The sequence below is a fragment of the Saccopteryx leptura genome, chromosome 4 (assembly GCF_036850995.1).
Source record: "Saccopteryx leptura isolate mSacLep1 chromosome 4, mSacLep1_pri_phased_curated, whole genome shotgun sequence".
Lineage (NCBI taxonomy): Eukaryota > Metazoa > Chordata > Mammalia > Chiroptera > Emballonuridae > Saccopteryx > Saccopteryx leptura.
In genome coordinates, this window is record NC_089506.1 from 128,891,330 (window position 1) to 128,906,386 (window position 15,057).

Consider the following 15,057-nt stretch of genomic DNA (forward strand, 5'->3'; position numbering starts at 1 on the left):
GTTTGTATGGAAAATAGCACACTAAAAATAAATAATACAAGACTAAACTCTATTTGGAGTACTCACAACTGTACACCTTCTTTTGTCCCACACTGTACGTTGGTCTGTCTCTAACAAGCAACACAGAATGCCAGCACTTCCAGCTCCGGTTGATCAGTAAGTACACCCTCAAACTGCTGGGCTGTTAGGTCTTGTTAGAAGTCCTACTAAACAGAGAGATACTACAGAGGCTCAACTGTAAGACATACCATCCACTCGCCCTGTTAAGCTCTTTCACTTCTATCTGCCTCTTAACATGAAACACTAGAAGACTACACTACGTCTAGGCCCATGCAATGAGAAGTGTGAACTCTGAAGTAACCTTAATAGTTCATTTATAGCTTTTATCAAAAGTGGATCTGAGAAAATGCCAACCATGACATCCAATGGTGCATTTGCATTAAAACTATTGTGGAAGTCACTATCCTGTACAGCTCATTTCTTCTCCACAAGTGACAAACTTGTGTTTTGACTTCAGTACTAATTGAAACTTTTTTCTCTCTGAAACTCTTGTATGTTACTTCTTTTCTGCAAATGAGAATCACTTAATTGCTCCTGTTACCCTGAGAGCTCAAAGGCTAATTTAAACCTCAATCACAATATTTATATTGACCATTGTGATGATGTTTATGTATTTTTGTTTTCCTTATCTGGATTTCCAAGTTTTGCTTCTATGTTATTTCGTTATACAGTTGTTGGTTTGTTATTGTTTTTATAAGTGGCTATGAATGCTTTATGCAAAGAGCCATAATATGTATACATTTAAATACTTCACATTAAGATGCAGAAATGTACACATGCACCTGCATTTGTATTAGTAGTCATACCGTTTACTTCTTGATCATCTTGTGGCTCTTCCATGCAGTAAACCTGGAATGAGTCAATGACATCTTCCTTGTTTATGCTCCAATAAACCGCAATTGTTGTGCTAGTGGCAGAATTTGGTTCCTGGGGTTCTAATCTAGGAGGCTGTGGAACTGGAATATAAGCAAGATTTATTATAAGTGATGCTGTTTTTATTGATAGATTTCTTTTCTTTTTTCAAAAGTCACAAAAAATTCAAACAATACATAAATACATTGAATAAAATGGGGAGGTCTCTCTTTCCCCAACATACTCTCTTCTCCAACCTCAAGGATATTCTACTGCTACACTGAGTACATATCCTTCTAAAATGTTTTCTATGCATTTGTATATGAGTACATATAACACACATAGAAATAAATAAAAATAGATCCCTAAATAAGATCACTTCAGAATTCTTCTATACTCCTATATTTCGAGAAATTAACTTATATAGATTAGTGACTTGGCTTTTCTTTGAAGCAAAACCTTGAGTAGGCTTTGCTAGAGAATTAATGCTGTATCCTTCTATATCATTATAGAGTCTATATTCACAACAGAGACAAATGAAGCATGTTTTAACTATGGGTTCTATATATATAATATAAAGGCTGAAAAAGACTAGCAGGAATAAAATAACAAAATATACTTTTTGAACTATTATCCTATTTTCTCTTTCCAGCAATGACCATACCTACAAATTAAAAAGAAATTTAAACAAAACACAAAAATTACATAGGGAAAATGTACCATATTAACTGACTCAAATATAAGGTTTAGATATCTAGTATAAATCTTAGTACTCTGAATATTTTTAATTTAATTTTTTTTTATTACAGAGACAGAGAGTCAGAGAGAGGGACAGATAGGGACAGAAAGACAGGAACGGAGAGAGATGAGAAGCATCAATTATTAGTTTTTTATTGGGACACCTTAGTTGTTCATTGATTGCTTTCTCATATGTGCCTTGACCGTGGTTCCTTTAGCAGACCGAGTAACCCGTTGCTCGAGCCAGTGACCTTGGGTACAAGCTGGTGAGCTTTGCTCAAACCAGATGAGCCCACGCTCAAGCTGGTGACCTCGGGGTCTCAAACCTGGGTCCTCCGCATCCCAGTTTGACGTTCTATCCACTGCGCCACCACCTGGTCAGGCAGTACTCTGAATTTTAAAGACAGGAATATTCTCAAGTGTTTCACTAAAGATTTTAATGTTTATAATTTTGAATATTGAATATTAACACTACATATAACACCATAAATCAAGCTCCTATGTAATTCTCTCTCAAAATTTTTGATATACAAAAGCATTACATATCTTTTACAAATTAAAAGAAAAGGTGCTCCCATAGTTGAAAAGATGTCATGCTTTCATTTGTTTTATTTTTTAAAGATTTTATTTATTGATTTTACAGTGAGAGGAGAGAAAGAATGGTGGGGGAGCAAGAAGTATCAGCTCATAGTTGCTCCCTTTAGTTGTTTATTGATTGCTTGTCCTATGTGCCTTGACCAAGCCCAGGGTTTCGAACTGGTGACCTTAGCTAGCATTTCAGGTCAATGCTCTATCCACTGCACCACTACAGGACACACACACACACACACACACACACACATATACACACACACACACGTCATTCTTTCATGTTTATATTTTTTACTCAACAATTTCCTGAGAGATAAACTTACTAAAATAGTGTGAGGCAAATTTTGTGAAATTACTTTATTTAGAATCAACACTGAATTAAAAGAAAGCAAGATTAGGTCAACAAGGTGTTTAAAATAAGGAAAAATACATGGGCCTACAGAATAGAATAAAAAAAGAAATTGAAAAGATTCAATAAAGAGATAAAGAGCTGAAGAAATACACAGTATAAAAAATGAGAAGCAGGATAGGAGAGTGGTCAAGTTCATGGGCTTGGGGCAGACTGGCCTACAGTAAAATGCCAGATTCCTCTCTTATTATTAGTTGTGTTATTTTAGCCTCAGTTTCCTCATATTTAAATTGTGAAAGTAATGATAACAACAGTAATCCTATTTTCTCCCAGGGTTGTTTGTAAGAAGCAACATAATGTGTATTAAGTGCTGAGCAAAGTGTTCGACACATAACCAGTACATAACTAACATTCAAAGGCAAATGGCCTTGGCAGGAGCACAGAGGATGGAGGGGAGAAGGCAAGAAACCCCTTATAACAGGGATGAACTAGGGATCCACCATGTGGTAAACCACAGAGGGACTTCAGAGGTCAGGTGTGCTGAGCAGGCTGCATGATGAGACAGGAAGTCTGCTGGTCAGAGCACTCCCCAGGGACTGATAATGGTTCAAAGATCCTTATGCTGTCTTTGACTTCACTGTTTTTCTTCCCAGCAGGATGTCAGTGTCACATTCTAAAGGAGTCCATTGAAATAAATGCAGTGAAGTCAATTTTCATGTGCCCAGGTTTACTGAAGAGCCAAGCAGAATGTTTCAGCTATGGTTAATTGTCTTTGAAACAGCATTGGAGAACTCTTTGAGGCATGAACAATGAAATGTTACTGACTTTTTTTTTTAATGAATTATACATTGAGCAATACCTGCTTTTTTAAAAATGGTAACATCTTTTCAAAATCACTCTGTAGCTTAACTAGCTTAAAAACTAATAATTGACCCCCAATCACCAAATTTTAAGGAAGAAGCAGTTGCAGTGAATTCAGCAAAACATGTAGGCTAGGAATAATTTTGTTCTCAATGTGCAGAACAACATTTTTCAGAAACAGGAAATACTCTTACTTTTCAAAATATTCTAAAATTAAAAAGTGAATAAGAATATTTTATAGATGTAATCTAATAACAATGGCTGGATTTACAATTCCTGTGAGAGATGAACATCAGAGAACTAGATTTTATATGTTAGTAACTCTGTTTATACCTTTTTTTTAAGTGAGAGGAGGGGAGATAGACAGATTCCTGTGTGCACCCTGACCGAGATCCACCCAGCAAACCCATCTGGGGCCAATGCTCGATTGTTGAGCTATTTTTAGTACCCAAGGCTGCTGCACAAGGAAGAGGGAGAGAAGGGGGAAATGGGAAGGGTGAAGCAGATGGTCGCTTCTCCTATGTGCACTGACCAGGAATCAAACCTAGGAGATCCATATGTGGGCCAACACTCTATCCACTCAGCCAGCTGGCTAGGGCCTATACTTCTATTGGCCTTGAATAGGAGTAATGCCTAAAAAAGTCAAAATTGGATTTTAAGGCTTCTTTGCAAGAGGCTAAGGAATTGGTCAGAGGAACTACCCCCAAGGATTTCCTCTGTCTGATGAAGTGTCCCATAAAGAGCTGTCACACTAAGGAAAATCTAAGCTTTAGATCCACTTGGACTTCAGGACCTGTAGCCAAAAACAGATTCCCATTCAAGCTAGCTTTCAAAAAGCTCCTCAAAAGAGCAGTATTATTCACAGTAGCCAAAGGTGTACATGCATGGATGGATGGATGGATGGATGGATGGAAGGACGGATGGATAGATAAGCAAAAGGCACTATAGACCTACAATGGAATATTACTCATCCTTAAAAAGGAGAGAAATTCTGACACATGCTACAATGTGGATAAGCCTTGAGTACATTATGCTGAGTGAAATACGCTAGTCACGAAAGACGAATCCTATATGATTCTACTTACATGAGGTGCCTAAAATAGTTAAATTCATAGACTGAAAGTAGAATGGTGGTTGTCAGGGGCTGGGATGGAGGATGGAGAGTTACTATTTAATAGGTATAGAGTTTCAGTTTTGCAAGATAAAAAGAATTCTGGAGCTAGGTAGCAGTGGTTGTACAACACTTTGTGTATACATAATACCACTGAACTACATACTTCAAAATAGTAAATTTTATATTGTGCATATTTTACACATTTTTTTTTAAAAAAAAGGACCTCAGGAGCCAGAGTCAAGGAAGCCTTAGTTGTCACTAATCCATGGTTACCTCTCCTTTCATAGCAATGCACTCCACCTCTTTGGTGTAGAGCAGTGGTTCAAGTGTGGGCTCCAAAGCCTAACCCCCTCCCTCCCAAATAACTGTGTAGCAAGAGCAATATGACAGACATTTTTCTGTTCCTCTGTCTCCTTACCTGTCAAATGGAAATAAAAATAAAACCTACCTCCCAGGGTTGCTGTGAGATTCAATGATAGGATGCGCTTGGCAGCCTCCACAGAGCAGGCAGCATGTAAGTGTGGAATAAACGTTAGTGGGAAAATCGTATCCTTTTCTATTATATCTTTCATTTATGGAGAGATTCAATGAGCTTTTCAGGTACTAGGTGAGGACTTTATATCTGAGAAGTGTCATTGATCACAAAATGGACCAAAACTATTTAGGAGCAAGTAAGCACCCTGGGTTCCAAGCTTGTGAAGCAGATTCACAACCTGCAGCGTTTACCTCTCAGAGATCAGCTTCCCCAGCACAGCGTGGAACTGCTGGGCCTGCCACGGCACTATTTCAGAATAAAAACTGAACTCTGAATACCAGCATATAATGAACGCCTTAAAAGCAAAAGGTCTACTCTGTTTATCAGAATTGTTCAGTTTGTGATCACTGCTCTATTTAAATGCCTCTTATAAGACATTATAAGAAAACACTCTTTTGTTTTGAGATATTTCTATATAAGATTCATAAGGATAAATGCCTGCGTTTTTCATTTTCTATAGGGTTGATAGGGTTTGGGGTCTTTTTTTTTTTTTTTTTTTACAGAGACAGAGAGAGAGTCAGAGAGAGAGAGAGATAGGGACAGATAGACAGGAATGGAGAGAGATGAGAAGCATCACCTTAGTTGTTCATTGATTGCTTTCTCATATGTGCCTTGACTGTGGGCCTTCAGCAGACCGAATAACCCCTTGCTCAAGCCAGCAACCTTGGGTCCAAGCTGGTGAGCCTTGTTCAAACCAGATGAGCCCGCACTCAAGCTGGTGACCTCAGGGTCTCAAACCTGGGTCCTCAGCATCCCAGACGCTCTATCCACTGCACCACCGCCTGGGCAGGCGGGTTTTGGGTCTTGTTAGGACACAGTAGCCTTTCACTAAGCCAAAACTCTGCTTACAGGAATGAAAGTTACTTGTCAATTGAAAAGCAGCAGGTGTCTTTAAGGTGGTTTTGAAAGAACATTAGCATCTTTTAAGAGGACATCTGAGTACATTTTACAGTAAGTGACACTTGGCAACTTAAGTGAAACAGCAGCTTTGAGAAATTTAAATTTTTCATTGTCTTGTTTGTTAAAATAGCACATCAAAAAATATTTTGAAGAGGTGACAAGATGCTTCTGACAGCTGAGTGGGAGGCTCCGAGTTACAGAGCATGATGCCAGTGGTTAGTTCTCTAAGCTAATCTGTTCAGTTTGAAGAAAAGAAAAAAAAAAAGAACTCAATTGAAGAGGAGAAAACTACTCATAAGGAAAGATTTGTTCAATACATATGAAAATACTTGATTTATTTTTCCTTCTCTAGCTGGCTGCTGGCATGAAGCACATCATCTCTAGAAGAGAGGGAAAGAAATCCTATTTGACAAAGAAAAGGAAGAAGGGACCTTTCAGTCCATTACTACATCCCCCCACCACCTCAGTATCTCAGCCCAGTCATAAGGCTTCAAATGGAAATGCAGATTATATCTGAAATGGTATACTAGTCTCAGGCTTTATTTCAGAATCTAGCTTTAAATGTCTACAAAGATCTTTCCTTTCTCCAGTTATACTTCCTTACATTCAAAAACTTGACAAACCAAACATGGGAAAATCACCAAATTTCATCAAGCTATTTAATATATTAAAATTCCTACCAGCCACTTGTTTTAACATCTGGTCACTTCTTGACGAGCTGTCATCATAATGTTCAAAAAGTGAAAATGCAGCAGGCATTTTCTCTAAAGAAGCAGTACTCTCCATTGCAGAAAGCAACCTGTTTGGGGAAAACATTTCTATTTAAGTCAAGAAATTATTAGCATACAGAATTAAAGCTAAAACAGTTGTTCAAAATGAAGTTGTTGGTGGTAGCTTTTATGAGGCAGTGTATCCAAAAAGGATTTAAATTATTTCAAAGTCTAGAAATATATGTCTAAAATCTATTTATTCTTGGGATTTTTTGGTGTAACTGCTAATATTAGAAATTCCATTCCCATATCATCAAGTCTGAATAGATTCCACCAAATTATACAATTTTTCATTTTGCATTTATAAAACTAGTCCTAAAAATTACTACATTTTAATGATTGTCTTTTATTTATTTTCAAAGCTATAAAGGTTCAGAACCAGTCTGGAAATTCACACACTGTATGATGTCCTTGCTATTCTTCATCCTCATTGTTATGCCTCTAGATGTTTAGCTTTTCAAAAAATGTGTTCACTTACTGTGTGCCAGACCCTGTTCTGAGTAGCGGGCCTACAGCACTAAAGAAGGACAAAGTCTATTCATTCCAGAAACCAAACAAGCCACAACTTATAAATTAAAGCTTCTATAAATTCAAGACCCTCTAAGGAGAGATGCCAACAAATACTAACTTTTCACATTTGTACCTAGGTGAAATCTGGGTGTTTTTTAAAAAAATCTTGATTCTGCAGAGGGCAAAAGATAGTGCAGAACATTTATCTTTAGAGTGAGGGCCTCAGCTTCGGTTAGGAGCCTCTTCTGTGCACCTGCCTCACAGAGGACTGGGATTCTCTCCCAGCAGCTGAACAGCTTCGAGAAACTCCATTGGCTTCAGCATCATGGATTTTTTGGGTTTGCTGGCAAAAAGCCACAGTCTTTGCACACACTGTTGGAACTTTCATCTTCTATATGCTTTGTATGGCTCCCTTCACACTTAATTTAGATCTCTGTTCAAAGGTCAGCTCTTCAGAGAGGCCAGCTCTGAGCACACTGAACACTGTGGTTCCTGCCCCTCTACCCCTGGCTCTGATGTTTTACTTCCTCCATCTTTCACGACCTATTGAGTTTTGTCTGTCTTTCGAACCAGAATATAACTACATGCAGGAAAGGACTTTGTTTTGTTCCTTGCTATATTGTAACATGTTACCTGGCACACAGTAGGTATTTAACACATATACTGTGAATAAAGAGAGTAAATTTTATTTGGGTGGAATCTGAAGATCTCAGGTCTGGTAAAAATTTTTATCAAGGTGAGGGAAAAAATTACAAACTATAACTGAAATATTTTAAAAAGTGCCTATTAAGCTCACTAGTGTTAGGAATAATCAAATTCATTACCATTTCCTTTAGGGAAAATGGTTCCAGTAGGGGCTTCAAAGAGGAAGTGACATTTGGCTGAGTCTTAAAGAATGAATAGGCACTTCCTAGGCAGACCAGGCGAGAAAGGAGGCTGCAGATAGAACAGCTTGGATAAAGGCACAGGGTATGAAACGGTATGGCACATTCAAGAGCCAGAAGTGACTCTGGGCTACCTTCAGAGTTCAGAAATGGAGACAGAGAAGAAACAGAAAAGTGGTTTATGGTTTGATTGTAAAGAGCCTTTCACATCCACCAAGAGTTTCCATTTTCCCTTTTAAGGCACGGAGAGCCACAGAAGTGCTCACACAGGGAAGTTTAGGAGAATGCCCAGGCACAAGTCTGAGGAGGATCAGAGCACACAGCTGGAGAGGCAGCAAGGCTGGCTGAGAGGACCCACAGTGCTCCAGCTGAGGGAGAGCACGCAAGCCTAACTTAGGGCTGTGGGATGCAGAAGGACCAATGAAAATCTCGGAATCCTCAGACAATGGTGACTAGTATCTATGCTAAGGCCACTCAACACGTGTCACTAGTGGAGGGCTTTTTGTAGCATAAAAACTCTGGTTGTAGATACTAAAAGTAAACTGTTTGTGTGTTCCCTTATGCACTGACCTGTTCAATTTTAATGTCAATATATAAAAGGGCAAGTAAACATCTTTTCATGAGCAGGCCCTACAATGGTTGTGAGCTCCTTTCTCATTATTAAGACACAAAAGAGACAACAGTGAAAAAGAATGCATCTTCTCAACAGAACAGCATTAACTAAACAAATGTGTTTCTCAAAATATGCAAAGTTTGAATCTAAATATGGCTGACAGCATTCCTTAATTTATATACTTTCAGTGTTGAAAAAATAATTTACTATGCCTTTAGAGATATAATGTAAAGGGAGAAAAAGTAACAAAGTAAAAAAAAACCACAATAAAAACCAGATAATTAGCACTTCTCATAGAAAGGAGCAGTGGTAACATCAACTGAGACCTTGAAGTACAACTGTCTTAAGGACGTGAAACGTGTCTTCTTAGTGGAACAATCATGCTTCGTTACGTATGCACATGGACGTGCATGTTCAACAGGGGGTATTTAAATCATTTTCTTTACCAAATCCCAATTTTTGCTGTCTTTTTTCTTTACAGAAAAATAATGGTTAACCCAAGCATAACCTCCTTTAGGTGACATGCAGCTTTAGCAAAAATTAGTTCATTATCCAAAATTAATTTAAAAATCACACAGATGAACAAGTTCAAGCACAAAACCAAAGAAATAGTAATTAAAATTAAATGGATATCAATTTATATTATTGGCAAGTTAATAGTCTAATGTTTAAAAGAGTAAAAATGTACTAGAGCATTTTTTCAGGTAAAAGCATTTACAAGTTTTCATTCAGCAAATTTTCCTGCCCATCCGTGTTTCCCATGAGTAGATAAAATATAAATAAGCAAATATGCATCGACACTGTCCAGTGTCTAGGGAATGGCACTGTAACTTCATATTATTTTTGGATAAAAATAAATATCAATAGTATGTAGAAGCTATGTATAAGTTTTGTTTTTTTTTAACTAAAGAAACTGGGAACAAGGCTTGGGTATCAGTTCTAGATCTGCCTGGTGAGCCGCAGGCTCCTGCATAAATAGACAGATGCCTGGGCCCACCCTGGACTCTAACGCAGTAGACCTGGGGGGCTTCCGGAGCTCCGCTTGCACCACCTGCACAGCTCATTCAGGCACAGCCAGTCTGGGAAAACCACTGAGCCAGAGCACAGATCGTTAGAAACCAGAGGTTCTCAACTCTGGCTGTGCATTAGCATCACCCAGGAAGCTTTAAAAATGCTCAGGCTACCCTCAGACTAATTAAACCAGAATCTCAGGAGGTAAGATTCAGGCATCAGCATTTTTTTAAAACTCCCTAGCTAATTCTATTTATAACAGAGTCATTATAATAAAAGTATTATTGATTAATGCCAATATTAATGTACAAATTATTTTCTTAAAACTTATTGGCAATATTCTGTTGAATAGATTTTTTAAAAAGATAAACAAGGTTATCTGTACTGTTTTTATTATCTAAAAAATTAGGTTTCTAATCCAAACCCATTTTTCTATATTTTAATATATCACAAATACAAATTTCTGATTTTACTTTATGGTAGTTTTACAATCTGGCACTGAAGTAAACTGAAGCTAATATTTACAAGTTTAGAAATTTACATTAAAGGGGTAAAAAAAAAAGATAAAACATTAGGCTCAACCAGTAGGAAAGGCCTCCCGTCTTGCTATGGGTCGAAGGGGAAGTGTGTCAGGTCAGCAGAAGCATTTCAGTAGCAGATGCTCCGAAAGGACAAACAAAGATCTGGATGTTTCCATAGACAACATTTCTTAATTTCTTGTCGATACTCTGACTTTTAAAAGAATAAAGACTTTCTCTTAGACTGACTGCTAAGAACAACAGCAAAACAAAACAAATCAAAAGAGGATGATTCTTTTAGGCTAGCTGAGCACAAAGAGAAGATAAACACATGCCTATCTTCTGAAGAGAACATGAGAAACATTCCATTACTATTACATAAAATCATAAAATTACTCAAGGCAGATATGAATGATTCTTTCAAATACTCATATTTAACTAATGAGTCTAAATATCTACAAAATGTTCAGTATGAAGTGACAGGAAAGATAGTCTAGATTAGTTTAGAAATACAGATAATATCTCAAGAAAGCAGTTAAAAATCTACTTTATGATAGTTGTTATTTAACTAAAGCACATGCAATTTTCTTTCAAAGCTATCATTTAGCTTTTAAAAGCACTGTGTCTAACAGTGAAAACCCAGTAGCTCACTAAATGTATGTATTTTTTAATTGGCAGCTCATTTTCTATAAAGCATCAAAATATTAAAAATAAAGCATAGTCATGCCATTCTCAGGTACTACTACATTGTGCCATGTTTTATATACCTTTCATTGATTTCCTCAAACGACTTATGAGGGAATGAGAAGGAGAGGGGGAGGGGAAGGGGGAGTAGGAGGGAGAGGGGGAAGGGAAAGGGTAGAGGAGAGAGAAGGAGAGCAAGAGGGGAGGGTGTGGGGGGGAGAGAGGAAAAAAAAGAGCAAGAATTAACAACAACAGAAAGCCAACCTAGAGCCTAAGGCTATGCATGTTCTAAAATCCACACTCCGCATTTACCCCTGAGGCTGACTCTCTTGGGCAGCAAGGAGATTAGTGCTCAGAGGGATGGGGAGGGTGGAGGTCAGGGCGGGGTAGAGGGCTTAGTGTCCAGTTCTGCTCTGATTCCCCTGATAGCCAGGCCCCAGGAGCTGCTTCTGTTTAGCTTCCCTCTATTCATTAACCAATGGATTCCAGAATAAGTTCTCCAAAGTAATAAAAATGACTTAAATTTGTTCAATGTGGGATATATCCCAAAAATGTAGTCAGTAGTTATCTTTGGGTGATAACATCTCTGGGCTTTTCTCTCTCTTCCAAATTTCCTAAAATGGATATATATTGCTTTTATAAGCAGAAAACAATTCTTTCCTATTCACAATTTGTTCTTCTAGAGAGAAGAAAATATTCTTATCAAACAAAAGTAAGATTCGTCAGGAACACAAAACATTTTGTAAAAGGCGCCTAATTTTAAAATATTAAAACTTTGCCTTAATTGAAATAAAGTGACTGAATGATTTTCATTTTGTTTGAATATGCCATGTCTACCTCACCCACATTTGCCCTGGCTGGAGGTGTCCCCAAAAGCAAATGAAAAGCCTAACATGGGCCCATTTGGCCTTGTTCCAGCTGCAAACCGTACTAGCGGGCTGAGAGGACTGGGGAGTTTTGAGAGGGGGTTCCCCCTCCTCACAAGATGGTGCTTTCATTTGCATTGACAATTAGGTTTGGGACTGCCCTTCAGGAAAATACTTCCATTACTCCTGCTTCCTCCTGGCTCCAGGGGGAACCAGTATCTTACTGGAATCTGTATCTTGGGGATCTGTGGTGCAATTTGAGAAGTACCCAAGGGACTCTCAGTCCACAAAGTACTTGTCTCAATTTAGGAATCTGGTCCCCAGGAAGACCCTTATAAAAAACATCAACTTGTCACCCAAGGGAGGTTTCACATCATGCCATCTTGTTGCCTGCTGAAAGTGGACCGCATGTTGCTGTCAGCCACCTGGCCAGGGAACGGTGCGGCTGAGAGGTCCCGTCAGATGAGGGAGAGGCAGTGGAGAGCGCAGGCCCAGGGGCAGCATAACAATGCCAGGCAGTGGAAGACCAGGCTGGACCCCAAAGGGAGCATGGCACGAAGACGGTTTTCAGGTTGCTATTCCTTCCTCTTTCTTAGAGGTGGACCAACCCACTGCGACAGAACAGATGGCTCTGTGCCCTCCCTTCCACCGGTTCTACAGCTGGACCTGGGAGCTGAGGTTTGCTGGGCCTTTCCACAGGCATCAAGCATGCCCAGTAATTTTTCAATATAGAAATTATATTTAAAAAAAATCCACAGAGGTATATAAACGATTTCGGGAATATTGAAAAATAAAATTTGTAACGCAGACTTGGGCCAGAGTGAGTGTGAGCTGTTTGGGCTGCTGTGGTCAGTGCTTACACTCAGAAAAACGGTCTCATCGAGCTCCTCTGCCTCTCTCACAATAGTCTCCAGGGTGTCCTTGGCCGCGTCCATGCTCTGCAGAAAGTGGACCATCTGGTCGTGCAGGAACTCCATCTTCTTTTTCTTCACTTCCTCAAAGGTCTGGGCCTTCTCATCATACTGGGCCAAAACCTTCTTCATCATTTCTTCATTCTGTTCTTCCAGTTTTTTCTCATTTTTACTACAATTTTCCTAAAACAAACCAAAAAAAATCTTCTAAATGAAATGAGAAGTGCATGTTTTTTTTGGTTTGTTTTTTTTTTTTCAAGAGAAACACCATCCTTTTAAATAATTGACCTCTGGCCTCCTGATAAGAGAATCACAGATTATGTGCACAGTCTAAATTTCCAACCAACCCCCTTTGACAAAGTTAGCTTTGCAACAGAATTCACTCTAAGAGCATTGTCAAGAAGGATTTCGTTAATGAAAGCACAAAAGAAGATATTTATACAGAATTCTTTCTCACCTGCACTCCCATGTGATAGAACTTGAAAATGGCCTCACAGTGAATGAAGATTTGTGGCCTTCAGGCAGTGGAGAGGGTTTTGTGCCATTTTTGCCACTCCACCAAAATCACAGCGTGAGGAAGGGGCAACGAGGATATTGGACACAGTGCTACATTCATAAATGCTCACCAGGGAGGGGAAGCTTCCCCATAGTAGGAGAAGCTTTATTGCCTATCTGGAAAAACCCATGCCTGGTTACCCTTACCAGAGACCTAGTGATAAGGTGCTCATATAATTTACTGCCTAAAGGGGACACTTTGCTGTGTGTGTAGGGAGGGGTTAAAAATAATTAGCAGGTGTTAATTGAGCTATAATTGGAGTTTAGCACCCTCTCACAAGCAAAGTAGGATATAGAGTTGCTCTTGTGTTAAGGACCTGTGCACCAGCTTTCTGTAGGGGCCCTTGGTCACTCCTTACTGACAAATGAGGATGCCAGGGCCACCTCAGTATATGAATGGAGAGTTGCTATGCCCTCCCTTCTATGCAGAGGGAGCAGGGGCCAGCAGCTAGGAGGGCACAAACTCATCAAAGACAGTGGTACCATGAGAAACACTTGTTTGTCCTGGGCATGGGACACTGGGCAATGGCTTAGAGTGTTTCTGCAGGGCAAACTCAGTGAAAGGCAGCATGGTGGAGCAAGTAAGAACTCACATCTGAATTCATATCTTGACTTTTGATGTACTATGACCTTGGGTAACATACTTAACTCTAAGTCTCAGTTTTTTATCCATAAAATGGGAACAATAATAATCTATCTCATACGGTTATTATGAAGATTAAATTGGATAAGCATGTAAAGCATTTGCCTTATTATAGTAAGTGCCCAATAAATGTGTATGTTTTTAAGGGCTGGTCATTTATCATTAAATAGAAAGTAGTCTCCCTGATTATAACAAATGGAAAACTTTAAGGATCTTCCATTCTAATGGAAATATCCTTTAATGGAAAAATCAAAAATGGCGAACCACACATGCACACACAAACTTCCCTTCAGATTCTTTTAGATCAGAATCATTTACTTGTGATACCATGAACAAACCAGGTAAAAGTGAAAGGGATATGGAGACTTACCTCAATGGTATTAAAAAATGATTCTATCTCACTAACAAAAGCTTCAATCCTCAAGGACTTCTCTTGTAAATTTTCTAGAAATTCTGCTAACTGAACCTGAAGAAAAGAATTAAGATATCTTTAGTATATGGCATTTGAGGAAAAAACTTGAAGGAGTAAGCTCCAGTTTCCTTATAAATTTAGTATGTTCGGTAGAGATTTGTTATACCATGTTCACTAACAAGTCAGTCTTTAAATTTTCTTTGCTGCTTCACCTAAACTGACTGGAAATAATTCTGTACAATGAACAATTAGGAGGTCTGTGAGTGAGAGCAATACAAAGATAATTTTTCTCATAAAGAGGAAGGACTTCTTGGTAAGTTGGTGAGTTCAAAGAATACCTGTTTTCATGGGCCATGGATTTGAATTATTTCTCCTTAGTAAGACATCGATTTTTTACATATTTTCTTTATTCTAAAAGCATGCTGTTTGCTGAACTGGTCCAACATACCTGAATAGTCTCCTCACATTTGTGCCAATGGCCTCAGGCAAGCCTGGAGCCCCTGAGCCTGAGAAGTGATCAAAGTGTCACCAGGCCAGAAGTCTAGCACACCAAAATGACAATAACTATCCACTAAAGAGACATAAAGGTCCTAATGATCTTCAAAGGATTAAAATATTCTAGGGGCGACAGTCAACCGGAAAATGCATGAGTGGTAGGGGAAGATGGTGCCTACTTTAGC

The 15,057-nt window shown here is 38.7% G+C and overlaps 1 protein-coding gene across 1 annotated transcript in view; it reads right to left on the reverse strand.

Annotated features, from left to right (window-relative positions):
• CMYA5 (cardiomyopathy associated 5) overlaps positions 1-15,057 on the reverse strand; it is a 121,675-nt gene that overhangs the window by 35,995 nt on the left and 70,623 nt on the right. The window contains exons 3-7 of the mRNA XM_066381687.1: positions 14,336-14,431; positions 12,717-12,950; positions 11,074-11,096; positions 6,681-6,799; positions 867-1,016 (exon numbers count right to left, since the gene is read on the reverse strand). Of these exons, the coding sequence (XP_066237784.1) occupies positions 867-1,016; positions 6,681-6,799; positions 11,074-11,096; positions 12,717-12,950; positions 14,336-14,431 (622 nt within the window). The remainder of the gene's footprint in view (positions 1-866; positions 1,017-6,680; positions 6,800-11,073; positions 11,097-12,716; positions 12,951-14,335; positions 14,432-15,057) is intronic.